This window comes from Botrytis cinerea, chromosome 7, assembly GCF_000143535.2.
Source record: "Botrytis cinerea B05.10 chromosome 7, complete sequence".
In the NCBI taxonomy this organism is placed as follows: Eukaryota; Fungi; Ascomycota; class Leotiomycetes; order Helotiales; family Sclerotiniaceae; genus Botrytis; species Botrytis cinerea.
Window position 1 is genome coordinate 1,160,760 of NC_037316.1, and position 24,784 is coordinate 1,185,543.

General features: G+C 44.8%; 9 protein-coding genes across 12 annotated transcripts; 3 read left to right on the forward strand and 6 right to left on the reverse strand.

Moving 5' to 3' along the window:
* The first annotated feature begins 49 nt into the window (after positions 1-49).
* On the forward strand, positions 50-2,567 carry BCIN_07g03210 (hypothetical protein). Its single transcript, XM_024693973.1, has 3 exons — positions 50-1,059; positions 1,116-1,195; positions 1,250-2,567. The coding sequence occupies exons 1-3, from the start codon at positions 181-183 to the stop codon at positions 2,211-2,213; spliced, it is 1,923 nt and encodes a 640-aa protein (XP_024549762.1). The 5' UTR covers positions 50-180; the 3' UTR covers positions 2,214-2,567.
* Positions 2,568-3,806: 1,239 nt separating this feature from the next.
* BCIN_07g03220 (hypothetical protein) lies at positions 3,807-4,926 on the reverse strand. Its single transcript, XM_024693974.1, has 6 exons — positions 4,894-4,926; positions 4,681-4,757; positions 4,539-4,617; positions 4,424-4,480; positions 4,156-4,369; positions 3,807-4,065 (listed from the first exon to the last, which is right to left on the reverse strand). The coding sequence occupies exons 2-6, from the start codon at positions 4,732-4,734 to the stop codon at positions 3,939-3,941; spliced, it is 531 nt and encodes a 176-aa protein (XP_024549763.1). The 5' UTR covers positions 4,735-4,757; positions 4,894-4,926; the 3' UTR covers positions 3,807-3,938.
* A 573-nt stretch (positions 4,927-5,499) lies between these two features.
* BCIN_07g03230 (hypothetical protein) lies at positions 5,500-6,742 on the forward strand. Of its 2 annotated transcripts, XM_024693975.1 has the most exons (2): positions 5,500-5,701; positions 5,757-6,742. In XM_024693975.1, the coding sequence occupies exons 1-2, from the start codon at positions 5,632-5,634 to the stop codon at positions 6,713-6,715; spliced, it is 1,029 nt and encodes a 342-aa protein (XP_024549764.1). In that variant the 5' UTR covers positions 5,500-5,631; the 3' UTR covers positions 6,716-6,742. The 2 variants fall into 2 exon arrangements, with proteins under 2 accessions (XP_024549764.1, XP_001558594.2); XM_001558544.2 differs by having other exon boundaries at positions 5,500-6,742.
* Positions 6,743-6,811: 69 nt separating this feature from the next.
* Bcist1 lies at positions 6,812-8,147 on the reverse strand. The gene is made up of 2 exons (XM_001558542.2): positions 7,959-8,147; positions 6,812-7,884 (listed from the first exon to the last, which is right to left on the reverse strand). Exons 1-2 carry the CDS (start codon positions 8,049-8,051, stop codon positions 7,000-7,002), a joined length of 978 nt encoding a protein of 325 aa, XP_001558592.2. The 5' UTR covers positions 8,052-8,147; the 3' UTR covers positions 6,812-6,999.
* A 78-nt stretch (positions 8,148-8,225) lies between these two features.
* Positions 8,226-12,547, forward strand: BCIN_07g03250 (hypothetical protein). The gene has a single exon (XM_001558540.2). The coding sequence runs from the start codon at positions 8,606-8,608 to the stop codon at positions 12,347-12,349; it is 3,744 nt and encodes a 1,247-aa protein (XP_001558590.2). The 5' UTR covers positions 8,226-8,605; the 3' UTR covers positions 12,350-12,547.
* Positions 12,548-12,588: 41 nt separating this feature from the next.
* BCIN_07g03260 (hypothetical protein) lies at positions 12,589-15,036 on the reverse strand. Its single transcript, XM_001558539.2, has 2 exons — positions 14,599-15,036; positions 12,589-14,550 (listed from the first exon to the last, which is right to left on the reverse strand). Exons 1-2 carry the CDS (start codon positions 14,849-14,851, stop codon positions 12,776-12,778), a joined length of 2,028 nt encoding a protein of 675 aa, XP_001558589.2. The 5' UTR covers positions 14,852-15,036; the 3' UTR covers positions 12,589-12,775.
* A 2,085-nt stretch (positions 15,037-17,121) lies between these two features.
* Positions 17,122-19,853, reverse strand: BCIN_07g03270 (hypothetical protein). 3 transcript variants are annotated; one of them, XM_001558536.2, is made up of 3 exons: positions 19,073-19,853; positions 18,214-18,829; positions 17,122-18,162 (listed from the first exon to the last, which is right to left on the reverse strand). In XM_001558536.2, exons 1-3 carry the CDS (start codon positions 19,329-19,331, stop codon positions 17,496-17,498), a joined length of 1,542 nt encoding a protein of 513 aa, XP_001558586.2. In that variant the 5' UTR covers positions 19,332-19,853; the 3' UTR covers positions 17,122-17,495. The 3 variants fall into 3 exon arrangements, with proteins under 3 accessions (XP_001558586.2, XP_024549766.1, XP_024549765.1); XM_024693976.1 differs by having other exon boundaries at positions 18,214-18,832; XM_024693977.1 differs by having other exon boundaries at positions 18,900-19,853.
* Positions 19,854-20,148: 295 nt separating this feature from the next.
* BCIN_07g03280 (hypothetical protein) lies at positions 20,149-21,843 on the reverse strand. The gene is made up of 3 exons (XM_024693978.1): positions 21,451-21,843; positions 20,792-21,362; positions 20,149-20,739 (listed from the first exon to the last, which is right to left on the reverse strand). The coding sequence occupies exons 1-3, from the start codon at positions 21,708-21,710 to the stop codon at positions 20,362-20,364; spliced, it is 1,209 nt and encodes a 402-aa protein (XP_024549767.1). The 5' UTR covers positions 21,711-21,843; the 3' UTR covers positions 20,149-20,361.
* An 872-nt stretch (positions 21,844-22,715) lies between these two features.
* BCIN_07g03290 (hypothetical protein) lies at positions 22,716-24,582 on the reverse strand. Its single transcript, XM_001558534.2, has 3 exons — positions 24,102-24,582; positions 23,853-24,051; positions 22,716-23,727 (listed from the first exon to the last, which is right to left on the reverse strand). Exons 1-3 carry the CDS (start codon positions 24,291-24,293, stop codon positions 22,805-22,807), a joined length of 1,314 nt encoding a protein of 437 aa, XP_001558584.1. The 5' UTR covers positions 24,294-24,582; the 3' UTR covers positions 22,716-22,804.
* Positions 24,583-24,784: the final 202 nt, after the last annotated feature.

Here is a 24,784-nt window from a genome sequence, read left to right on the forward strand (position 1 = left end):
TGTTGATGCGGCTGTGCTTACTTTGAGTTCCACGTCGCGAAACGACGCAGACTTTGGGCTCGTCCTTGAAATTTCTTTTCATTCTCTCAATTGATTTGAATCCATCTCATATATGTTTTCGTGCAGAACATAATTATTTCACGAACTTCGGAACAGATCTTGTCTTTATACATCATAACCATGGCAGAAATTGGGGTCATTGCCAGTGGCATGGGCGTAGCCTCGTTAGGGCTCCAGCTGATGGACGGCATTAGAAAATTGAAACAATTCTGGGATGAGGTCAAAGAAGCGCCTGAAGATATCCAATATACCCTCGAAGAACTCGAGACGTTGAGTTTGATTCTTTCCGATATTCAAACATCTGATTCAAATATGCCGTCGATTCCTTCAGCTACGGCCACAAGGTGCTTAGAGCTTTGTCGTCGTGGAACAGATATCCTCAATACGACGGTGAAGGATCTGAACGGGGCTATCTCCAAACGACGCAAGATTGGTAGCGCGAAAGTGGTTTTGAAAAAAGATACGCTCGAGAAATTTCGGAATCGGTTAAGAGATGCGCAATACATGCTCATGCTTTCTCGGCAGACATACTCGGACGCACTCCAGATGGAATATCATAAGCTTCAGATAGAAGCAGTTCAAAGTAATGCGAATCGCCAGCTGCAAGAATTCGAGGAGCTGAAAGTTTCCATTACACGTTCTGCCGATGTCATGTCTAGGACCATGCTTAGATCACGCGATACCGTGGTCTATGATTTTCAAAAGAAGAGACCTACGAGAAATAGGACACGAAATAAGCTTGATAAGGAGGCTAAATACTTTCATAGGAAGTTCAGAATTCCTCAGTGGTTTTCATCCCCGAACTATACTTGGGACTTCTCTGGGTATCAAGCACCTTCAGGGTGGACATTCAACTTCCGACAATATTATACAGTCGATAGACAATCGTCGACTTGGGAATGTGTACGTAAAGGGGATCTATCTGGACTCCAAGTACTATTGCAGAACAAAAAGGCAACCCCCTTTGATAGATTATTCAGCGGCGAGACATTACTTGATGTATGTAAACATCTCACTTCTTTTTGTCAAGAACTGTAACAGTCTGATTTGCATAGCTAGCTAGCTCGACGGGAGATATTGATATGTGCCGTCTTCTACTTAATCAAGGAGCAGATCCGAATGACTCTTTCGCGACGTATGTACTCTGGCCTTCATAGCTTAGACATATTTAAATAACTAGTTGTCGTAGGTCTGCGTTGTCGTATAGTATCAACCATTTCATGGTAGAGTGGAATCCATTTTCCTCCATGATCAATGTGCTGCAACTATTGTATCCAATCACTGAAATTCATAATCCATTAGAAGATATACGGGTACTTTATGAATATGACGGTCTAGCTTGGCTGCTTCGTCATATTGACCCGACATTCAAAGAATGGAGCTTCGAGGAGAGGATGATGTTCGCACTGAAAATTTGTTACAGAACCGTTAGAGTGCTTGATAGCACAGCTGAAATTGTATCACTAATGCTTCACAAAGACCAGCTGAGCGAGGCTTGCAGAATGACTATCCGACGTCATCCGATGGGGATTGATTGTAATTTTTTACTTATTGAGCTTCATTGTATCAGTCGTAACATAATGGACTGGTTGGAAGAAAATGAAGAGTCGTATATGTATTCCGACTCAACTCAGCCAAGAGCTGGGAGACCAGGATTTGGAACGAGTGATCGATTTTCAAAGACTGAATTCGCTACATCAATCCAATGGTTAAAGCGCCTCGTTACCGCGGGGTCAGAAATTTACCGAGCGTGGTTTTTGTATCCTTTGTTGGTTAGCAGTCGTTGGCTTGCCGCCCCTGAGTCACCCCTATTAGAGATACGTGCAGTTTCTGTGCGCCTTTGGCTTGAGATACTATACAACTCCGGTATTGATTTACTGAAATACGGCAAATTAGAGCATGATAATTTCATAAAGAGTGACAGTGAATGGCATTCGTTGCCCCCTGAAAAAAATTGTGTTGGTAGGAAAGGTGAGACGTCTTGGGAGTGGGTACATCTCATAAGCTTTGTCTATGGACCAGCTATTGACGATTGGAAATTATATTATTCTTGCAGCGAACCGTGTCGGGACTATTACGAAAGCTTCCGGCATTTCTGGGAAATAGTTGATCATCCAGAGAGGGGGATGCCTGGGGCTTGGGTGGAGTATTAATCACGTTTTAAATGCTCTGTTGGAACGACACTTCAATGCAGATGATATGGAGAAGGTGGTTGGTGAACGAGATTAAAGTCTACGTCTTGTGCTGTAGATGGAGTGTGGCAACAATTTCTCCTGTTAAGACTATTCAAGATTCAAAGTGGATTAATATCTATCGACTACTAAGTGCGCCACTCGCTAATTTGATATATCATCATCAATCCATCACCATCTACTGCATTCTTCTGGCTGATCACCTTGTATCTTTTATGCTACAATCATGACCTTAAGCTTGAGTCAGATACTGAGATAGACGGAAGATTACAATCAGCGCAGCCCTACTGAGCAATGCATTTGACCCTGGGAAGAGGAAGTTCTCGAAACCTTCACTCAGAAATAGAATTTTAGATCATGAAAATATTAGTTATATATGATAGTATATTATAGCCATGATCTTGCAAGATAAACAATCTCGGTCGCATAGCTAACTTGACACAAATGATAGTAATACAACGAGAGAAAGAATTAAAACTGTCGGGGCGAATATTAATGCATAGATTAATGAAACAAGATACCATGCAAAGGATCTCCCATGACTAGAAGCATGATTAACCATCTCCCTACCAACCAGACCAACACCAAGATATAACTCCAAATCTATACATCCCACTATCCGAAAACGTCACTCACTTGTGGCGCAGTGGTACAGTGTACTGCTCGTCTTGAGAGACAAGATTAGGTGTCCGAAGTCCACTTTACTAGTGCAAGTAATATGATCGCTTTAACTAGCGAGATTATTCGGGACCCTCATATAGTGTTCATGGTAGCATCCTTTAACTAGCGCAACTACTATGTTCACTTGTACTGTGGACTTTGAAAGAAAGATTAGGTCGAGTGATTGAACTTTTGCTATTTTCTTTTGCTGTTTCTGTTTTTTTTTTTTGTGGATGACGTGAAGTGGGGCTGGTGAAGTGAATGATGGAGGGAAGATGAGATGAGATGGGATGGAAGTATAGGCTGGGTGTGTAATTTTGCAAAAGTGGGTAATGAGTGAATGTTGAGTGGATGGGATAGTGGGCTCATATTCTAGAACGAGGATAGGGAGCCAGTCTATCATAGTAAAATTCGTTGGGCAATGACAACTAGATAGATAGACTTACTCAGATCAAGATGGCTCGTACCAGTATCCAAGTTGTTGAAGCAATAAGTAAAAACTATCTATCAATCTTTACGTTAATTTGAAGCGTTTAGAAGATTTGAATATGAAATAAGGAGCGTGTTTGCCATTATTCACTTCAGTGATATGAAGAAAATATTCTGCACTCTCGAATCAGGCACGAATACAGATACTGTATCTCTCTCATTGGGACAATCGCCTGTAATAATGTTACATCGATGTTTAATGTCATATATAACAGGAGCTCGAGGGCGGAATGTATAATTATCTATTTATTATTAGTGGTAAGATCTGATGTGTATGCCCGGCTCTAATTGGAATGGGTGCAGCTGGAACGATACGTAGTGTGGCATGCCAGTCTCGTACTTTGGAAGCAGAAACCTAACAATAATAAAAGTAGAATTTTGTATTCAGAGGTTACATCGCACTTATGGAAGTTGTACTTCAATTTAGCCCAGAATTGTTGGAATGAATAAGTATATAACAAGATCTGTTTCCGACTCTCAAATAAGTCATTCCACTGACAGGAAACTACCAGGTCAGTCTATTTCCCGACTATTGACTCAGATCACTCTCTTCACAACTCCAGAGAACGTGTCCAAGACCAATCCCACAATTTCCACATCCGCCTTTCCCCAACTCTCAAACGATCTCAGATACTCCACATCTTGCTTTACTGTTTTCTCGGGCCTAATGTTCTTTCAGTTAAGGCTCTTCATTAATATCATAACCTCATTGCATCCGATTCATTTACAAGAATCTGAAATAGGAAATACTAACTCTACTATAGCACCAAATTCCTCTCCATGGAGATCAATCTCGGGGTGCTTTGTCTTTGATCTATCCTGGAATTCAGATTCTGAATAATGGGACATCCCGCAGTCTGTATGATGAATCACAAAGATCGTGCCTGTATTGCCTAGAGTGTCAAGAGCGAGAAGGCTGGGCAGAGCAGGACGAGCGCGTCCTCCTGCATTACGGATAATGGCTGCTTCTATAGAGTAGATTAGCTTTACAATGTTCAGAAAGTGTCAAGGGAAGACAACACCAGCAAATTCCAAACCAAGGAACTTCTCAGGAGTAATACGAGGATCGGCGCATGAAACTGTGAGTTGGATTAGACAGATTTTCGATCTTGGCTTGGTTGGGTGTAGAAGTATTACCGAGAACAGTGCCACGTCTTCCAAGGGATTTGTTCTTCTCTATTCCAACACTGAGTAGTGGTGGTTGAACATGTACGGTCTTGGAGTAGTTTCTGTAGATTAAGTTGTTAATATATGTCTAGACTTCTGGAAGTAGTTTCACTTGCAAATTACGCTCAATGATACTTGCTATCTTTTCTGCTGATTGGCTGGACATCGTGTAGGATGTGATAGGAGTATCTGTAGAGTCAAACGGTGTTATGTGTCAGATTTTTTAGATGTAAGAGTTGAAGCATAAGCAATTGGAGTAATGTGTGATGTTTCTCTTATTCGAATACAAGTGAAATGGTAGATATAGAGCATAAAGTAATGTTACAATTTCGTGACGTATTTGATGATTTTGGAAATCGTTTCCGGATATCTAAGAACTTTTGATTGTTCTTGATTAGTACTCACATGGCCAATCGAGTAGATATTTGACTCCTCTACGTACAAAAGTCCCCAAACTTTATAATCACAACCTACATTCATTCCCAGACTTGCATCCTGGCAATTAGAAAAAGTCTGACAGCAACCGACTAATCGTCCAAAAAAGCATCCGTACATTTCCAGTCTTTCACGGCACCGAAACCATCTCATCCAATAATCCAAAACTACTGTATTAATACCGCTAAAGCCTCTATGCTTGTTGCGGAGTAAGCGTTTTCTTTTGTTGCATGATTACTATTCATTTCTCAACATCGGCTCCTGGAGGGCTCGCTTAAATCGGAACCTCGATTGTGGCGCTCTGGATGAAGATATTGCGCGGGGAAGAGAGAATGGGAATGTGAGTAAGGTGTAAATGATTAATAAATACCCTGTGGATTTATAAGTGGCATGCAGATGATGCAATAATCGACGCGTGGGCGATTAGCCATTTGTGTCGAGAAGGTGGGAGGCATCGAACATGATTAGTGATATAGAGAAAGGTATATATGTTGATGGTTTTTGTGGAGATAAATTTTTTGGATGGAATTTATACAGATCAAGATCGGGAAACTAAATTCATTTAGTCTGATATATTTCGATAATCGCAATAACAATTCAACTCCACAACTTCTAGGAAAACAACAGAATGGCTTCTACAAAACCCCTTGTTCTCATCATTGGAGGCACAGGCGTCCAAGGCATGCCCGTAGTTAAAGGCAAGTACTAATAAGACCAATATACACCCCCAAACATCAACTAACACTCCCTCAGAACTAGCTCAAGATGGCGCCTACAACATTCGCCTCGTAACTCGACGTGCCGACTCTCCACACGCGCAAGAACTGGCACGGCTTCCAGGGGTGACTATTGTCGAAGGAGATATCTACTCCGAGCATGACCTCCATAGATTCTTCTCTGGATGTACCCATGCCTTCATCAACACCAATGGTGGCGCCATTGGTGAAAAAGGTGAAATCTATTGGGGCATCCGTTATTACGAAATCGCACGCACACACAAATTGCAACACTTCTTGTACTCCAGTCTTGAGTATTCGCTTAAGATCTCTGATTTTGATAATGATTATAGAGATGGTCATATGGATGCGAAAGCTAAGGTTGCGGATTGGATTAGTGTGCAGGATAAGGAGAAGATGAAGTGGAGTGTTTTGACTAGTTGTTTGTATATGGAGATGTTGAATGAGCTTTTAGCTCCTCATCCTGATAAGGACGACCCCGAGACTTTGGCTTTTGTTGCGCCGTTGGGCCCAAAAGGAAGTGCGCCGTTGATTGCTTTAGAAGACTTTGGGAAATATGCCAGATGGGTGTTTGATCATCCCAATCGCAGCAATGGACTTAACCTCCATGTTGCTTCCCAGGAAGTTGTTTGGGCTGATATTCCAGCCGCTTTTAATGAAGCAACCGGGAAGAAAGCGGTATATAGAGATGTGACGGTTGATGGCTGGTTTGAACTTGGCCTCTTCCCAGATCCAGATGCGAAGTTTGGGCATAGTGCTCCCGGGGATGAAGGAACGTTGCGAACTTATAGGGAGAATTTTGGTGGGTTCTGGAGATTCTGGAAGAGTGGCAAGGTAAGAAAGGATTGGGCTTTGATGGATGAAATTTTGCCGGGAAGGATCAAGTCGGTGGGCGAGTGGATGAGGAAGAGTGAGTATGATGGAAATATCAAGCCCTTATTACATGACTTTCACCAGAAAAAAAGAGATGCCTAAGGAAAATGAAGTTCGATAGGGCTTCGACGTCGTAGGAACGTATGGGAGAAGTAAGGTCTAGGTAGATTACTTCAGAAAGAACTTGGAAGACTAGGTTGTCAATGGATGAAGATTTCTATGATTGAATACTGCCCTGCAGTGGTCATAATCGTGACCCTGGATAAATCACACAGCATCCGAATAGTGGTATAGATTGACGCCAAATGAAAATAAAACCCTATACCTGCTTTAATATGCCCCACAACTCCCGATTCGACCGCCATTGCATTAATCTATGACCTTACTTATTTCTTCAATGCGGCAAATCTCGCCGCCAACTCATCCACATCCGGTATCGTACCTCCAACTGGACCCTTGCTCTGAATGCCAGCTTTTGGCGCGGCCGCAGCTTGCATCTTCTTTGTTGGCTTCAAATCTAGAGCTCCGCGGACCCTGGGATGCAGATTGTCTGTACGGGGACTTGGTGGATTAACCCTAAGTGGACTCGAGGGGCCAAAATTCTTTGGTGGAGTAGCTTTGCTCAACTCCTCTCTCTCTTCGTCGGCTTTCCCGTTCGCTACTAGCGGCGCCTCTAGGTTCTTTTGTGCCTGCCCACCACTTGGATTCTCGTCGTCATCGTCATCATCCACAAATTCTGGGGCTTGTCCAAGATCTTCCCTTGGTCTCTTTGGCCAATCAACCCCATATGTTCTAGCAATCTCCTCCAAATATCCATTCACTAATTCCTGAGCTGGTGGGGTGACCGACAGCTTCTTTAACACTTTCTCCGAGACCTTTTCATCACTATTCTCCATCGCTTGTAACGCAAACTCCTTTCCGTACTTTTCGCACAATAGAGCGCGCACTTGTTGCAACTCCTTGATCTCTGTTCTAGGCGCAGCATATATTAAGCTCTTGACAGCTTCTTCTAAACCCGCATCGCAAACCGACGATTCCATGAGTCCAGTTCGCGCAAGGAGAAGCTCGCAATAGAGCTCGAGTATTTCATGGAGTTCGGTAGTGATATCTGAACGAATAATATTCTCGACTCGAATCTTTGCAGATTCTATTTTCCCGGTCTCTAGAAGCTGAGCCATTGCTCTACGCTGTTGTTTCGAAACCGCTTCATCTTTCTGTTGTACCATACGAAGCCGCGCAATCGAGAGCTTCAGTTGGACCTTGAGTTTAGACTTTGAAGGGGTTAGCATGTGCATATACGACATAGTATTTACATGTAATAGAGCGTAAAAGTATGAGCACTCACAATTACCGTGGAAGAAGGCGCCATGGTGATGAATATCGACTGTTTATTGTCTTGATGTTCAGAAAGTAGGCATGTAGTTACGTTGTCTGTCATTGCTTATTGCCCAGGACGTAGATTACGTTGTGCGGGGCACACTTTTAGCTGGGCTGGGGCGTGCTGGGGGTTGTGAATTAGTGCATTGCTGTGTCCAGCGCGTACTCTGTACAGATCGGTACGGGCGGCCAATCACCCCCTGTGTGCAAATTAATCATTGTTGATCAAAAATTGGGCCGTCACTGGTTGGCTCGAGGTTGGGCATTCTCATTCTTTGGAAAGAAATTCCCATCGCGCCTCAATTTTTCTTTTCTCAATGTCTTTTCTATTTCCTTTTCTTTTAATCAACTTCACACTATAAATATACTTGATGTTCCCTCTGACAATGCTTTCAATTGAAGTTTAATGGCGTACAAGTCTCGATCTTTCTTTTTCCTTATGTTCATGTAATGCTTCACGATACACGGCCAACACGATTCTAACATTCGAAACCTACCTCACGTCCAATCTAGGCCTCTGCCGGTACCATTGAATATTTGGGACCTTGCCCATGCACACATGGTAAGATCGATCAAGTCCTTCATGCGCCGAAACACACATACAATATACACACAATGGGGAAGTCGATATGGAGTCCCAGCAGATGGGAGGAATGGGCGGAGAGGAGGGCGAGAGCAATATGGACCAACATGCAGACGAACAATTTGTGGCAGCGAATGCTGAAAAATACTCTAGCGACTACAATCTGTATTATTCTTGCGATCATCCCGCAGGTGGTAGCAGTATTTGGGAAAGCCGCATACCTTGCGCCAATGACCTCTGTCTTTGGACATCCAGGGAGACGCTTCGGAATGATGGCTGAAGCTCTGATACTGGCTCTCTCAGGAACAATGCTTGGCGTGGCTTGGTCCATGCTCGCGTTATATTTGTCGAGCCTCATATATGACAGTAATCCTCAAGCAGCATTCACTATTCGAGGCATATTTCTTGCTATAGCGCTGTTCTTCCATGGAGTCCTAAGGTCACACACACCACGCCTATTTCTTATGGTGCTACTCCTAGTTATAGTGTGCGTCGTGAGTATGACTAGTACAGCCACGGCAGTCACGACGCTCGCAGTCACCCAGCTTGTTTACCCAATCGTAACTGCTATTGCTGTCCTGCTTGCTGTGAATACTCTTGTTTTCCCGGAGTTCTCTAGTAGCTTTCTGGGAATCACCACTATTGAGACCCTTGGCGAAACTGTTGGAGCTTTGCGGGATGCTGGGCGCTACTTCATTGCCAGCGCCGAAGGCTCTGAAATTGCAATCACAGATACTAAATTAGAAAACATCATAAGTGCCTCTGGAAGCGGAAATGGCGCAGACCTTGATAGACCTCCGACTCTCGCCGAAAGGCTTCCCGAGAAGTCTAACATCAATCACTTGACTTTGAGGCAAAGAATACTTTCTCTGTTCTACAAGACTGAAGAAACTCCGCAACCGCCTCCAACAGACATCGACAAAGGTCCGCAACCAGTGAAGCTGAAATCACTGACCGATAAGAAGGCCAAACTACGTGCTAAATTAGCAGGATGCAAGGCAGCCCAGCAAGAATGTAATTTTGAGCTTGCTTGGGCGGTTATACCACCAAGAGACGTGAAACCCATCAGTGATATTGAAATGAAGAAACTTGTGGCTAACACCATTGCTCTTATTTGTGCCTGTGAAAGCAAGTATGCATTAATGGGTGACGACGATGACAAGAAAGAGGTAGAAACTAAGAATGGAGAGCAGCTCAAATCAGTAGCTGAGGATGCTGGAATCGAGAATCCAGACACAGAGGACTCATCACGAGCAGTGACAGACATGGACACAAACGATGACTCAAGTTCAGATGAGAAGAAACCCTCTAAAAAAGAAAGGCGCAAGCAAAAGAAGAAGAGAAGAAAGGACAGAAAAAAGGTCAAGTCATTGATTGAGAAGGAGATGGACAATCTGGAGTTGATTAAGCCGAGGAAAGAAATCGAGTATGGCGATATTGACTTGTTGAAGTATCTTGTGCAACGTATTGCGAAACCATTGTCAAATCTTCAAGAAAACATTGATAGAAGTGTTGATGTCGTTTCTTCCTCTCTCGCTTATTGCTACGATGTCCCCAAACTACCGTCAGGCACTCGAGCACCCACTGGTATTCGACTTGAAGAGATTGATATTCGAGTCGATATTCTGGTTGATGCGATTGCGGATTTTGATAGAACTTCAGCCTCGGCATTAGAAAATGCTGCCGTGCTACACGATCTTGGTGGGCCGCAAGTTGACTTGATGCCTCGAATGGAGACGTTCCTGATTTCCTCGTTCCTGCTGAATCTTCGACAAGCCGCCTTGCATACACTTGGGATGCTTAGACATTCTCGGGTTCTGGTCGAAAGACGACAGGAGCGACATGACCGAAAAAGAATTTATCTTCCACAAATCAATTGGAGAAAGTGGCTTCAGTCCGGTGGTGAAGCTGACATGTTAGCCTTACCAGACAGTGCACGAAAAGATGCAAGAACAGGCAAGAAGAAGGACAATGATGAGGGTGATGCTGCAAGTATTGATAGTGGAGAAACACTACTCGCGAAGAAGGATGTGGAGTCAGCAACGCCGAAAAAGGAACCTCCAACACCATCGTCTAAAGCTACCGATAAAACTGTAAAGCGAAAGAAAAAGGGAACGCGCATGTTCCGACTGCGAAATGGGTTGGCCGATGTGATTGAATACTTGGTTGGTAGCGATGACATCTCATACGCTTTCAAGTTGACTGTTGCCGTCTTTCTTGTAACTTGGCCGGCTTTTCTTGTTCAGTGGAACACTTGGTATTCTTTGAACAGAGGCCTTTGGGCTGCTCTGCAACTGGTTCTCATCACAGAAGTTGCCATTGGAACCTCTGTTATGACTTTTATGTTGCGAGCTGTCGGTACAACGATAGGTTGTGTATGGGGGTATGCCGCTTTTCAGGCCCGCGGGGGCAACAGAATAGTAGCTGTGGTGATGATTGTTATTGGCATCATTCCATCCACTTACATACAACTCGGGTCTAAATACATCAAAGCGGGAATGGTCACAATCATCTCAATGTCGATTGTAGTTCTTGCGACTGAAGATCATACCGTTCCTGGTTCAGCTACAGAGAATTTCTTGAAACGACTGATCGCCTTCTTCATCGGTGGTGTTGTGGCTCTCATCGTAGAAGTTGCACTATTTCCAGTCAAAGCACGTGATCGTCTTGTCGAATCTCTCGCCTGTTCCATACGACAAATCACAGAAATGGAAGCCTGCCTAGCATATGGTATCGAAACTGAAATTAACAACGTCAATGTACATTCTCCAGCTGTCATTTCGCGCTTTTCTATCGCCAAGGGAAAGGCCGAAGCCGCATTAGCAGCTGCAGAAACCTTCCTTCCATTCTGCGCCAATGAGCCACGTCTCAAAGGTTCTTTCGCACCTCATGCTCTGATCTACAGCGAAATTCTTTACGTATTACACGCTATTGTAGATCGTATGGAGAATATGCTTATCTTACGTCACGAATATGGATCTGGTGTTCTTGAAGAACTCAATGCTCAAGTTTACCCCTATCGGCGCAATGTTGCTGGATCTATAACACTGATTCTTTTCGCCACTCACGAGGCGCTCACGACAAAACTTCCTCTTCCTCAATTCTTACCATCTGCTCGTCTTGCCCATCTGCGCATGATAAACCGTGTCCGAGAAGTCGTTATTTCCTCTTCAGGCCATGTCAAAGAGTCTTCTCACGAACGGTCAGAAATTGAAGTCTCGATGGTTAAGAGATTCGTCCGACAAAAATTCCTATCTTGGAATGCTGCCTCTGCTGGTCAAATCGAAGTCATCGAGTACTTAGAAGAACTTATTGATCTTGTCAAGTTATTGGTGGGGGCAAATGAGTTTAGGAGCGGACTATTGACGAGAGGTAGTTATAGGGAGTGGGTAGATAAGATTCAAAGACCTGACACGGTAGAATCGGAAATGATACCAGCTGATGGAACTGTGGAGGAAGCTCAACCACAGATGATATCGACTAGAAAGAGGAGACCGACATTTAGTAGTACGAAAGAGAAAATCTTTGGGCCTAGCCCTGGGAATGCCACTAATGCACGACCTGATACTGCAAGGCCTGGTACGGGAGTCAAGACTGTAATGATGGATAAATCGGAGTTGGAAAAACAGAAGAAGGATATGGAAGAGGAGTTACCAAGGGTTCTGCAGAGGGTTCGCACCAGGAGAATGAGCGAGATGAAGGGGTTTGGCGAAAGGAAGAGTAAGGAAGATATGAATAGTGGTAATGCTGGGAAGGGCAAAGGAAGGGGAAAATGAATATTTACGAGGAGTTTAGACTGTGTTAATAGGGAAATTTTGGGTGGACACCGGTATATAAATCTTTTAATTCATGCACATCTTTCCTATAATATACTGTCAGATAGAGACATATTTTTGTATATATATATATATATGTTCCTGATAAGGAAGCATCAAAGAAATTGAACCCCAGCGCTGCATCCTCGCAAACGCTCAACTCCAAACGCCACCATGATACACCCGCCTCCTTTAGTATATGTATGCAACTCGCTAATAACAGAAAATATGTGCAAAAATAAAACGCGCTAATGATAATGAATAATCGTTGGTTCCCCTTTTGTCTAAAAATCCCCCCTTCTTTCAACGCCGATCTCCAAAACCTCGTAAATTTTTGTCGTCTTCTGATCCTCAGATTCGATCCTGTCATAACCCAAAACTTCCGGTCTAGCCAGTAGCATCATACCAACTCGTTACCCTCTCTCCCAGATCTCCACTTCCCTGCCCATGCATCAATCTCTCTTTCCTCTTCATTCTCCTTTCTTCCTGGCGTTCCTGGAAGCGTCTCTTCTCCGCACCCTCTTGAAACATTTCTTCGACGCGTGGTTTTAAATTTGGTTTTCCGCTACTGCTTTGCGAGGCGCAGGAACTGACGGTGTCGAAGCGGTCGATGACGGGTTTGATGGAGATGACGGGTTTGGAGGCTTTATCTTCATTTTGGGTGAGGAAGGGATTGTTGGAGGGGGGATCGCGGAGAATGGGTTCTGGGGTCGCGAAGATGGAGTCGGAGGGCACGATGGAGATTCCGGGGGTGTTGGAGAGATAGATCATCTTGGGCTTTACTTTGGAGATGGAGGTTTGTTTGCTGTGGTAGTATTTTCCGGGTTGGTTGCGTGAGGATTCGGAGGTGGGGCGGCTGGCGGGAATGGGTGGGTGTGTTGATGTGGGATAGATGGCGGGCATGTTGGGGAGGGGAGGGACGTCGGTTATGTCTCGGGGTGAGGTGGGGAAGGTTTGGAAGGTGGAGATGGAGGCTTGGGAGTGGGTGGAGTAGCGGGCGCCGAAGGTGTGGAAGGACTGCGCGGAGGGGGATTGGAGGGGCGGGGAGGTGGGGAATGCAAACTCGGTGGTTGTGGTTGGAGTTCGAGGTGTGTTGGGGATGGATGAGATGGAATGGCGGGATCGAGTTTGGGGGGCTCGGGGAGAGGATGGCGTTTCGGCGACTGAGAGTGAGCGTGCTAGGGCGCCATAGGAGATTCCGATGGTTCGGGGCGAAGGTGGCATGTTGTGGGGGAAATCCGAGAAAGGCCTATCGAGTCGTGCAATGGTCTTTACTGGAACTTCAGGTGGTGACGGGGTTCGAGGTAGAGATTGATGTGGGGTATTAGGTCTGGAGGTTGTCGAAAGGGTTATAGAAGGCAAATCAAGCGCCGGTAGAATAGGCGGCATAGATTCTCGCGAGTTGGAGTTGTTACGAGAGTGGTGAGGAGGGAAGAGGGCACCTCTAGGTTCCGTCATTTCGGGAGATGTAGGGGAGTTGGCCGTGGATGTCGAAGGCCACCTCACAGGAGTAGTATTGATTCGAGCAACTGGCTCGGGACCTTGTCCCACTCCTCGTAAGTTTTCATCTATCGTCGAAAGGAGACCTCGTGGCTCGCCCCAAGATTCATCACGGTTTCTGTTCTTCGGAGAGGTTGGCGACATGTATGAAGTGATCCGTTGTGTGTGGACTCTAAATGATTTCCGAACGCCAATACCTCCCCACTTGAAAATTTGGGTGTCGTTTCCTTGAAGCTCCACCGGCGTCTTGCCCATCTCTTCATCTTCTTCAAGGTTCTTAAACTTTCCTCTTTCTGAAGAGTTTTTCCGGTTTGCCCTCCGTTTCCATAATAGTCCTGCACAGACGGCAAGTATCAGTAACAAGGCCACGACGGCCAGAATGATCATAGCCTTAGCGACATTACTCATACCCTTGCCGGAAGAGTTGCTGGAGGACGTCGATGTGCTAGACGGCGAGCTTGCTAGTGCTATTGGCGTAGCAGTCGCGGTCACTGAAGTAGAGGCCATCGAAGTAGATGATACTGCACTACTCGAAGTTGTACTACTTTGTGATGACGTAGTAGAAGAGCTCGAGGCGCTTGATGTTATTGTTGAAGAGCTCGAAGAGGAGGATGTGGGGTCATTAATGAAGACACAAATCTGGCCAACAACCTTCAAGGAAGCTATAAGGAATTAAGCTTGAATTCTAAACTGTACGGGGAATGACTTACTGCTAGCATCAATCAGACTACATGAGTCTTGTATACAGGTGGTCGCATTCGATACGGTGGAACTCTGTGCCGAGTTTCCACTTTCGTCAGCACAGAAACAACTATAATCACCAATACTACATCCAAGTGAGCTTGTAGCCGTGTCAAGACAGCTATCAGAGCATGATGGGAGAGAATTAATTTCGTCGGAAAGAGATTGGGTGTTAACAAATGTCGATAGCAAAAGAATTATTGAACAGTATGAAAAAATCATTATGAAGCTACATTACTCGTAGTACAACAGAAAAAAAAACACATCAACGTCGCAAAAGGAACCAGAATCATATCACACGTTGGGTATCCATAGATCTAAAGTCAACATGCGAAGACCCCGGTCAGAATATGACATGGGGAGAGATGAGAATAGAATAAGCTCTAAAACTCGAACGACGCTCGACCTACTGCACAGTATCCACAAAAATATAAGTTTGAATATATCAATAGAGGCGCAGCTGGCAGGGTTGTATTATAAACATTAACTTGGATGCCTTTATTAACCGGATTGCATATGAGAGTGCTTGGAGTAGGATTAAGGATTACCATCAGTCTGGTCCGCGTCTCCAGGACATCGGAAACTAACCGTGAAACGCCCCTCCGAACCTCGTACACTACGTTGGGTTTGAAAGTTGCGAAAATATCCACAAAAGGTATCAATACCAACAAGTTATAAGTTTCGTTACTCTCGTAGAATCTACTCAAATTCTGCCTGCGCTTAACTCGATCCACCACATCGTTTGGAAAGTCGAGACTAATTGTGAATGGCAGAGCTATGAAATGATAGAAACGGTGTACTAAGGATGAGTGGACATTACAGCATTACAGCCAATCGATCCACTTTGCATCCTCGAAGGATTTTAGACGTCGATATAAATCCCTGTCCTTTCCATGTCATTTGAGGAACGCGCAGTAACGTGTTGGATTCCAGAGCGCTACCAATGAACCACACGGAACTACAGGCACGAAGCAAAAAAGAAAGACAGAAAGTGCCACGTCTGAAACATGGACACATTCTCTGGTGCTTCTACGTAGAAGCTGGATAGAAGCAAGAGAAACACAACTTTACTTGAAACCAAAACCCCACAGTTTGAGAGCTCCCCCTTCTCTTCCTCATCTATAGTGTCGAGACATCAAAACGTTATGAGATGAGCCCGAAGTAAGTTCACAGAACCAACAGAAAGCAAATTCATAAACGTGTCTGAAGACTCCCCGAAGAAGACGTTGGGATTGGGTATCAATCTCTAGCATTGCGTCCATTCACCGATTTCCAATTTCCAATTTCCAATTTCCGCAGAAACAAGCTCTAAAGTCAATGTGCCCATCCACTGACTGTCACTGCAAGTGCAACAGGACGTGCCAACATGCTCCAGCACGGAAATACCGCATCTTCAATAGATCCAAACATGCATTGATAAATTGGTGCACATTCAATCTTCTCGTATGCTTTGATGATTAATCTAGATTCCAATCCCACGACCAACACGCGAGCAACGGGATGTAAATTATCATATGAGTTCAGACGAAGATAGAAATGATCTTGTACCAAAATGTCTTACATATTCACCCTCTACCGCCATCCCGTACGCCAATCGTAGCACTGACCGCCAATTTTATTCTTCGCTTCTCGACTTCTTCCCCTTCATCAACTTTTAGTGACTCAGCCTTATTAAGAAAAAAAATCTCCATCCCATAATGTCTCAAACAACTTTCCGACATTAACACCATACATCGCATCATAGCCATCTAAAGATATCAAGTCGCACATCTCTCTCGGTCGGCACTACGACTAATCCACACGGGGGAGCGATTTGTCAGATCCCACCCAACCACCAGCCACAACCACAAATAGCTACACACAAACCAGCCTTCCTGCATGCGGAATCCTTCGTTCTACGTTCGCAAGCTTGAATCAGGAAAGAGCCTTACGAAATACAGTTGGTCGGCCCTCGTGACTTGCTTAGTCCTCTTGTTTCTACTTCTACACAGGGTTCTTTACATACACACATGCGAGCATGCATAACTACATACATACAAATATGCGACTAGAGATCCGAGTAAAATCTCTCTCGCTCACCCCATCATTCTCCTCCCAGTAAGCAAGCATGGCACCTCGCTTCATGAATTCCGTCCATATATACGGTCGTATCCTGAAGCCCACCTATGCAAGAATCTGTAAGAAGTATCCCGCTCCAGGCTGCGAATTATCCATTTTATCCATCCCATTATCAAGAACTGTCTACCCAATGGAAACCCAAGATGCCCCCCATTTATCGGATTGTGATGTAAGCTCTGCGATTCCTAAATGCGTATATCTCCCTTTTAGTCTCCAGGTTTTGGAAACCCAGCTGATTCCTACGTTCATCGCCGCTGATACCCAATATGTGATAAGTGCTGAGGGGTTTCACAAGCTTGTCGCTCGCTTCTTTACCTGTATGTGATATGTAGGTTCCATGGTTCGCTGCTCAACATGAGCTCTTTTAAGCTATCTGATACTCACCTAACTGTCATTATATAGCACATCGTCCCGCAGAGCCGCAACTGGCAAAACTAGCACTTCACACTTCACGACATACAAACCTGAGGCATTACACTGTGACAAGAGTCCAAGAAGCATCAAATCTAGGTATATATGTAGTTCAGTAATCCTTAACCATTCCATGTATGCAATATCCTGTTCCACTGCTATAAGCATAAAACCCCCCTTACCCAACGCCATATATCATACAGCATGTACATACGCCTGAGCCTGTGTCATCCGATGTAGCCAATCCCTCATCAAGTTTTGATACCCAACACCCATCAAATGCCACATCAATACCGATTCTCCTCAACTACCACATTGTTTCATGCCGAAAAAATATTTATCTTCCCGGCATTTGTCCCATATTCATCATTTGGTTCTTTTGGGCTTCCTGCATCATCCTCTGTCTCATCATCTCGTTTTGCATCTTTTGCTGGTGTTGCTGCTGCTGCTGTTGCTGCAATTGATTTTGATTTTGGTTAAGACCAGGCATTCCCATGTTTTGTTGACCTTGCTGCTGAAGCTGCTGCATTTGGCCCATACCAACCATGCCGCCCATGCCGCCTTGAACCATTTGTCCTTGTCCTTGCGCCATCCCATTTTGTCCTCCCATCATATTCTGTACGCCCTGGCCCATGTCACCCTGTTTCTGCCCTGCAGCCTGCATTAAATTTACGTGTTGCTGTGCCTGCGCTTGTGCTCGATTTGTTGCGTTTGGTGGCCCAGCCGGTGTATCTTTCTTAGGATCTACGCCTGGATAAAGGGCCTGTAATCGTTCATATGCCTCCTTTAATATCTCTCTCCGATCTTCGTGCCCTTCTTCGGGTTTCGATGCTGGATCGTCGTCGTTCGTGGGCGCAGATATAGGGATGGTATGCGCGGGTTTATATGTAAGAGTTGGTGCGAACATGATTGCGGGATGCGAGGGGATCTGAGCTGCGGGCTTGTGAGAGCGATCGGCGATTGCGGCAAGGTAAGCTAGATTCGATTGTAGTCGTCGCATACATCTTCAGATTCGTTAGTAAATGCTTCAGTCTCAACACGTGTAGGGGACAAACTGCATATATTCGGTCGCCAGAAGTTTTTGCTCCGCCTCAAGCGTTGCCTTCTCGGCGGGATCCTCCGTTTTGTTATTCTTCAAATCAGTCTGCAAAGCTATAATACGCATAATTTCCAACAACATCTCTCGATTGATATCTAGTAGTACGGTGACCCTTTCTTTCTCTCGAAGTTCTGAGCCAGGACTCAATGGCGTGCTCATGGCGGCTCCGGCGTTTTCAGAATTTCGTACACCTGGTGGGAAACTTGGGGTCTGCGGGGTCAAGCTTATTCCTCCTTGTTGATTGTTGTTAGGGGTTTGATGATGTTGCTGGTTGAGATTTGGTGGTACAGCGAATTGCGCGTTTGACGCGCTTGGTGGTGTGCTCTGGGGAAAATTTCCGTAGGGAGAAACGCGGGAATTCGCCGACGTCGGCGTCGGTGTAGAAGATGGCGGTGGCTGCATACGCTGTATTTGATGCTGCTGCTGTGGTATCATCGCGGAAGGGTTCATCCCATATTGTGGAGGCGCATTCGATGCGGTCGGCATGAAGTTCGAAGGGTGTGATACGGAAGATGATGTAGCGATATTGTTGCCGTAAGGAGAGCTTGTATATGGCGTCTGATAGGAAGGAACTACTTAGAAATAATCAGTCATCTTGCCTTGTCTGATTTCCATTGTGAGTAGTAACAAGTTGCTGCCTGCCTTTCTGCTCAACGTGAATGACTGCATGTATATTCGACACCTCGCATACCCTTCATAGTCTACTGTACAGGAACTGTGTAGTCTTTCGTCTGAACATTGACGCGTGTGCAAGATATGCAGCTGCAATGAGTTCTTATAGCAGATTACAGGAGAATTATAAATGTGCAACTCACCATTTCCACCAGCCATATGCGCCAAACCGCTGTTCTGCATCATTCCCATCCCACCCGCATTACCAGCCATGCCGGGGCCAGATGCGCCGTAAGGAGATTGATGACCTCCGGGCCCGTATTGTTGAGCATTATACATCATGTGCTGAGGCTGTTGTTGACCTTGTTGATGGACATTTTGGGGAGCCTGTGGATGGCCGCCATTGGGATTGAAAGACTGCGTATTGTTCCCCTGTCCAAAAGAGTAATTTGGTGCATACATGGCTCTTGGAAGTCAATAAAGGGGCCTATGATAGGCTGCCTATCATAATCTCAAGTTGCACATACGCCGCACGGCAATGATTTAGCTGGGAATTGCTAGATCGACTTTCGTTCGTTCGGGAATGTGCGTAAGGCAATGCCAAGGGTCTTTGATTCCCGTTGGGTGGTCTCGTTTCGGGAAGTTTTTCCTGGGGTAATTTGGAGATGGGTGGGCTGTAGAATGTGGGATGGGTAGATGACGGTCTCTTGAGCTACTTTTTTGCTGTCCTCTTTCTTTTCCAGTATTACGATGTGGGTTGTTTTCTGGGGTGTGAGAAATTAATGCGCGTTTGCCTTCGGATGCATCGTAACTAGAACCGAGCTCAAATTTGGCAAGGATTTTTAACCGAAGCCAGATCGAGTGGTAGAGAATCAATCTAGACTAGGAATGTGAACATATTTGGAAACGATTCATGCAACGACATGGTATAGACTTCACTAGTTGTACGTTCAAAAGGCGATATAGAAAGAATTAGATGGCTTCAAATCCTTCAGGATGTGTTAATGGGCAGACCCTGACCGACATGAGGGTTCAGATCTTGGTTCTCGTGGTACCGTTGTTGCCCCATTCTTTGACTGTTGATCGCAGTCTTTGCTAGAATCAAAATGATGGGCTTGCCTCAATCACTGTAAATCTTTAGCCCGCATCTGCTCAGTGGTAAGATCGGATTGCGCATGCATGACAACATGCTCCTAGCTATGCACAATCATTGACTTACAGCTGTACAGTGGCTGATTCGTCTACTCTTCCAGTGTTTCTTGAGGTTGTGAGAGTCTTGTGGGCTCTGATATAAGCATTGCTATGCAAACAAACCTCTTATATCTGGCGGCGCTTTCATCGGAAGGGGAATATGCATGTCCGTCCCAGTAAAGATTAGGTACGGGTAATGGTAACACAAGCAAGCACACATCTTCAGTTCCAGATAATCATTACTTTTTCTATTTTGCCATTATGCTTACTTATTAACCAATCGCTGACAACAAGCTACCGACTACCAATATGTAGCATATTTCGAATTTCCTTTTACAACATTTAAAAATTCTTGAGCAATGACTTTATCTGTTCCTTGAGAAGGGTGTAGTTCGTCGTACCACATATAGCCATCTAAGCTTCCTGGCTGCTTGGGGCATGGTGATCCAGAGACAGCACAGAGAACGTATGATGCATCGACTACTGCTGGTGCTGGTAAATACTGGGTTGGATTGTTGTAAATGTCGGTAAGTAAAGAATTGGTATCGAAGACGGCGATCGACGCTCCTGGGTAACGCTTTTTAATTACTATTTCAAATGGTACTCGGTAGTCGAATATGCTGTTGGCCAATTGCGTATATTCTTTCATCTTCCCGCTGATTTCTGAGATGTTGCTTGGCTACGAATGTGTAAGTTCAAACGCCATATGGGAAAAGAGCTGAGATTCTCACTTTGTTGGGCCAATAATGGCTAGCATTCAATCCTCCTGCACCTGGCATACCATACAATGGCGTTAGTTGTAACGGCGCATTGTTCATTAGAACAAAATATCTGGCTCCGGTCTGGTAGATCCCATCAAATCTATCGAAAATGCAATCAACGTAGTCTGGAATGGTTGCCCCATTCAAGGAAGAGTCTGTCAAAAATGCACCTTCTCCCAGATCGTTGGTACCGATCCACATTGAATATACCGTGTTGTCAGGCTTGCGGTTGGTGTAGAGAGTGTTGGTATTTGTGGATGAATTGATATACTTAACATCCGCAGTGAACGCATCGACTTCATAGACAACATCAGGGAAAGGTCCAGAGATGCTGGCTAAATATCGATTGATGATTGCGTTGGAGCAGACAGCTCCGGCGACAGCGTAGTCATAAAGCTTAGCTCCGCTATAGTTGGACACCCATCGATCCCAGGTGACGCCTCCACCAGCGGTCGAATTGCTGGATGGAAGTAAAGTTCCTGGTGGCGGTGCAGAGCCGTTGTGAGTTTGAAAATAACTCAGTCTAGACTCGTCTGTATAACTATTGTCGAATTAATTTAAGCCATTATCTCTCTGATGATTGTCCGAAAGATAGTCAAAACTCGTGAGGATAATCACCATCAACTTACCTGTCTCCAAAAGCCACTAAGTTTTCAAACCGCGGGATCCAGCCATGTTTTTGTGCAGATGATGCCAAATCTGTCTTCGATGCATCTGGCATAGCAGTCGACAACCCATATCCAGTAAACAAAGGAACCGAATACTTAGAGACTCTCATCTTGTCTGTTATCCCAATTCCCAAGCAGAAAAGTAACGCAAACCACATGGAGAAAAGCCAAGACATGACGAGAATTTCCCAGCCTTTATATCTATCCATCCATCCTCCCATCTCCACCTTCCATTCAACCAGCACCGACCTGATCCCATATTAAGTTTTCGGAGTATCATCCAACCTGTCCGTTGTCATTTTTCCGAACCTTGGAAAGCTAAAGACACGAGTAGCAAGCGGTAGATAGTATACCCCGCACAAAATACCCCGCGATATGTCAAGGTACATGCCGGTTGAATAGACGAAAATGCTATTTTGCCGAAGTAGCGAATTGAAGAGAATGTTGCCGGACTTCGGACGAAAAGTTGGAAGTGTCTGAAGCTCTGATGATCAATCAGATAACTGTCCGTAACAACTTGTCAACTAGAGAGACAATCATTCATAGTCGACCATGATTTCATGATGCCAGCCAATATTATTAATGTTCTCTACGACAGCCTCATCTCGGATCAAGATGGCGAGATCCTCATCCAATTTAGGTAACAAAATCGGTATCCGTACCAGGTGCATATAGGCTGAAGTTGTTATATGGGCTTTTGAGCGTGAGAACTTCGGACAACAAATAATAAATGTGGATGAAGATTGGGACAGGAAATTGTGTGCCCGTCGTTCGCCTCATTTTTTTTTTCTTTCGACGAAGCTCCAACACTCTTGCTTCGACATATTATAAGTGTTAATAGTGAAACAATTGCGATCAGTCCATTGATGCAACGTACCAATCCCACAAAGTAGTCGTTGGGGTATATAAGGTGAGCCTCTGATTTTGAGATTATGCAATTAGAGAACAAGAAGGAAGGAATGGAGAATTATATTGAATTAGCGAAACGATTTATCTTGAATGTATATGTGTAGCATGAACATCCGAGGATTTCTCGTGCATCTGGCCATACTCTCGTCTTACTGTAGGATAGTCCTTATCCTTATTTCAAAAATGCAATTGCGTGCGAGCTTGCGTCCGCGTTGTTTTAGAACCCTTTTACCTAGAAGTGGGAGTGGGAGTGCAGATACAAAGGAGAAACCCCTCAAAACCTTCCCCCCTTTTCGAAGCTTTATAATCATTTCAATTGATATGATCATTGCAATTATATCAGAATACCCATTCATATCATACAATCACTCATACTATTTCATAGATTACTACATAACTATGTGTTCTAGTAACTTCTAGGCAAGCCAAGAACCTTCTCTCCAACATAATTCATGATCATCTCCCTCGAAACTGGTGCAATTCTTGGAACAAGACACTCTCTCAAGTATCTCTCAACATGATACTCCTGGGCGTAGCCCATGCCACCCAAACTTAACACGCTCCTTTCGCAGGCAGTAAAAGCTGCTTCAGCCGCTAGATATTTTGCACTGTTGCACGCAACGCCAACAGCTGTCTGGGTTATTGTCTCATCCGTCGTCGAGCTATCATACAATCTCGCAGCATGATAAGTTGCCAGCTTTGCGGCTTCGAGGTGCATATATGCGTCGGCTAAGGGATGTTGAATACCTTGATTCATACCTATTGGTCGACCGAAAACGATTCTTTCTTTTGCATACTGGGAAGCTCGGTACAGGGCAGCATACCCGAGACCTAGTGCTTCGCCTGCCAAAAGACATCGTTCAGCGTTCATGCCATGGAGTACGATTTTGAAACCCTGCCCTTCTTTGCCGATTAATGAATCACTATTAACAATGTAATTGTCGAAAAAAACTTCGTTTGCATCAATAGCACGCCCACCCATCTTTTTGATCTTCTTGAGTTCGAGACCGGGCTGTTTAGGATCGAAGTCGATGAAGAAAAGGGATAGACCTTCAGAAGGCTTTTTGACTTCTTCCAATGGAGTAGTTCTAGCCAATAGCACCATCTTTGTCGCAACCTGTGCCGAGGAAATCCATATCTTCTGACCCGATATTTTGTAAGTATCGCCTTCACGTCTAGCTCGGGTTCTGAGCTTCAGAGTATCCAAACCGGTGTTGGGTTCGGTGACTCCAAAACACGCTCGCCACGTACCGTCGATCAACTTGGGTAACATTCTTTGACGTTGCGAGGCCGTCGCAAATTTTGCCACAGGTTGGGTAGCATAGACATCTGGTATTAATGGATTAGCAATGTAATGATTTGAATCACTGAGACCACAACATTGTTTCGGGGCCGTTGAATTTGAGAAGGCTGAGGTTCACGTCTGATCACCAGCATATTTAGGTCAGACGCACTTGCATGTATACTTTGTGCAGCAGCCATACCTCCACCGCTCTCAGATACGGTCTGCAAAAGCATTGTGGCTTCTGAGATTCCAAGACCTGACCCTCCAAGTTCTTCTGGAAGGGCAATGCCGATCCATCCACCATTTGCTAGATCTCGGTGTAAATCATGAGGATATTCCCCGGTTTCATCACGTTTCGCCCAATATTCCTGATGTGTTCAGTGAGAAGTTACTGCAGTTCGAACCGGAATGATCTTACATCAGGATATTTTGAGCAAATTTTGGCAATGGCTTCCCGAACCTCCAGTTGTGTGTCTGAAAATCCACTTGTTTCCATCAGCGTATTGGCTCTTAGAGAGGTCGAAGCTGTGAATGCTCTCCTGGCAACCGCATTTTGATTCAGTCTTATGCCAACCGATCTAGATATGTTCAAAACTCTGGTGCAAATCATTATGCTTCTAGATCAAATTGGAAATGTCTCTTGTTTCAAGAAGATGTAGGCTAAAGCTTTGTTCCATTCGACACTTTTCATAGATAGAAGCAAAGTAGTAGTCAGTCCAGTTTTGGAAGCTGTTGCTCCCGCGGCTATTCGAGACAAGGCCGGAATTGACCGCGAAACCCTTGAACAATCCGATTGTTCCATTTCAATTGGAAGAATCCGAATTTTAAATGGAACTACAGTTGAAGAGTCAAGTTCCATTGAGTATTATTTGTGGTTGGATTATTGTTGCGGGCGAGCCGGCGTCTGGCTCTTCGGGGAAGAAACAAACGGCCGGAAATGAGGACCGTGCACACCACCAAAACAATACGCACTTATGAGCGCCACACACGTGCCACAGTACCCAACTTCGGCCGGTTGTCTCTTCGCCGAAGAGTCTGATGTTTTAAAGCCCTTGTGCCTGGGCTGGGAGTGCAGTGCAGATATACGAAGTACATGAGAGA

Excerpts from the sequence above, each read along its gene's own strand:
- BCIN_07g03250 (XM_001558540.2), top strand. The coding sequence starts at position 8,606 with ATGGGGAAGTCGATATGGAGTCCCAGCAGATGGGAGGAATGGGCGGAG.
- BCIN_07g03280 (XM_024693978.1), bottom strand. The coding sequence starts at position 21,710 with ATGGGAGGATGGATGGATAGATATAAAGGCTGGGAAATTCTCGTCATG. Across the intron at positions 21,363-21,450 it reads TTAGTGGCTTTTGGAGACAG|TTATACAGACGAGTCTAGAC; the intron begins GTAAGTTGATGG and ends ATTCGACAATAG. Across the intron at positions 20,740-20,791 it reads GCCATTATTGGCCCAACAAA|CCAAGCAACATCTCAGAAAT; the intron begins GTGAGAATCTCA and ends ACACATTCGTAG.
- BCIN_07g03210 (XM_024693973.1), top strand. The coding sequence starts at position 181 with ATGGCAGAAATTGGGGTCATTGCCAGTGGCATGGGCGTAGCCTCGTTA. Across the intron at positions 1,060-1,115 it reads GCGGCGAGACATTACTTGAT|CTAGCTAGCTCGACGGGAGA; the intron begins GTATGTAAACAT and ends TGATTTGCATAG. Across the intron at positions 1,196-1,249 it reads CCGAATGACTCTTTCGCGAC|GTCTGCGTTGTCGTATAGTA; the intron begins GTATGTACTCTG and ends TAGTTGTCGTAG.
- BCIN_07g03260 (XM_001558539.2), bottom strand. The coding sequence starts at position 14,851 with ATGATTTTTTCATACTGTTCAATAATTCTTTTGCTATCGACATTTGTT. Across the intron at positions 14,551-14,598 it reads TAGTCTGATTGATGCTAGCA|CTTCCTTGAAGGTTGTTGGC; the intron begins GTAAGTCATTCC and ends AATTCCTTATAG.
- BCIN_07g03290 (XM_001558534.2), bottom strand. The coding sequence starts at position 24,293 with ATGATTTGCACCAGAGTTTTGAACATATCTAGATCGGTTGGCATAAGA. Across the intron at positions 24,052-24,101 it reads TTTGCTCAAAATATCCTGAT|GAATATTGGGCGAAACGTGA; the intron begins GTAAGATCATTC and ends TGAACACATCAG. Across the intron at positions 23,728-23,852 it reads TGCACAAAGTATACATGCAA|ATGTCTATGCTACCCAACCT; the intron begins GTGCGTCTGACC and ends CATTAATACCAG.
- BCIN_07g03270 (XM_024693976.1), bottom strand. The coding sequence starts at position 19,331 with ATGTATGCACCAAATTACTCTTTTGGACAGGGGAACAATACGCAGTCT. Across the intron at positions 18,833-19,072 it reads GCATATGGCTGGTGGAAATG|TAGTTCCTTCCTATCAGACG; the intron begins GTGAGTTGCACA and ends ATTATTTCTAAG. Across the intron at positions 18,163-18,213 it reads CTGGCGACCGAATATATGCA|ATGTATGCGACGACTACAAT; the intron begins GTTTGTCCCCTA and ends ACGAATCTGAAG.
- Bcist1 (XM_001558542.2), bottom strand. The coding sequence starts at position 8,051 with ATGACAGACAACGTAACTACATGCCTACTTTCTGAACATCAAGACAAT. Across the intron at positions 7,885-7,958 it reads CGCCTTCTTCCACGGTAATT|TCTAAACTCAAGGTCCAACT; the intron begins GTGAGTGCTCAT and ends ACCCCTTCAAAG.
- BCIN_07g03220 (XM_024693974.1), bottom strand. The coding sequence starts at position 4,734 with ATGTCCAGCCAATCAGCAGAAAAGATAGCAAGTATCATTGAGCGTAAT. Across the intron at positions 4,618-4,680 it reads TCATTGAGCGTAATTTGCAA|ACCGTACATGTTCAACCACC; the intron begins GTGAAACTACTT and ends AACTACTCCAAG. Across the intron at positions 4,370-4,423 it reads CCTTGGTTTGGAATTTGCTG|AAGCAGCCATTATCCGTAAT; the intron begins GTGTTGTCTTCC and ends TCTACTCTATAG.
- BCIN_07g03230 (XM_024693975.1), top strand. The coding sequence starts at position 5,632 with ATGGCTTCTACAAAACCCCTTGTTCTCATCATTGGAGGCACAGGCGTC. Across the intron at positions 5,702-5,756 it reads AGGCATGCCCGTAGTTAAAG|AACTAGCTCAAGATGGCGCC; the intron begins GCAAGTACTAAT and ends ACACTCCCTCAG.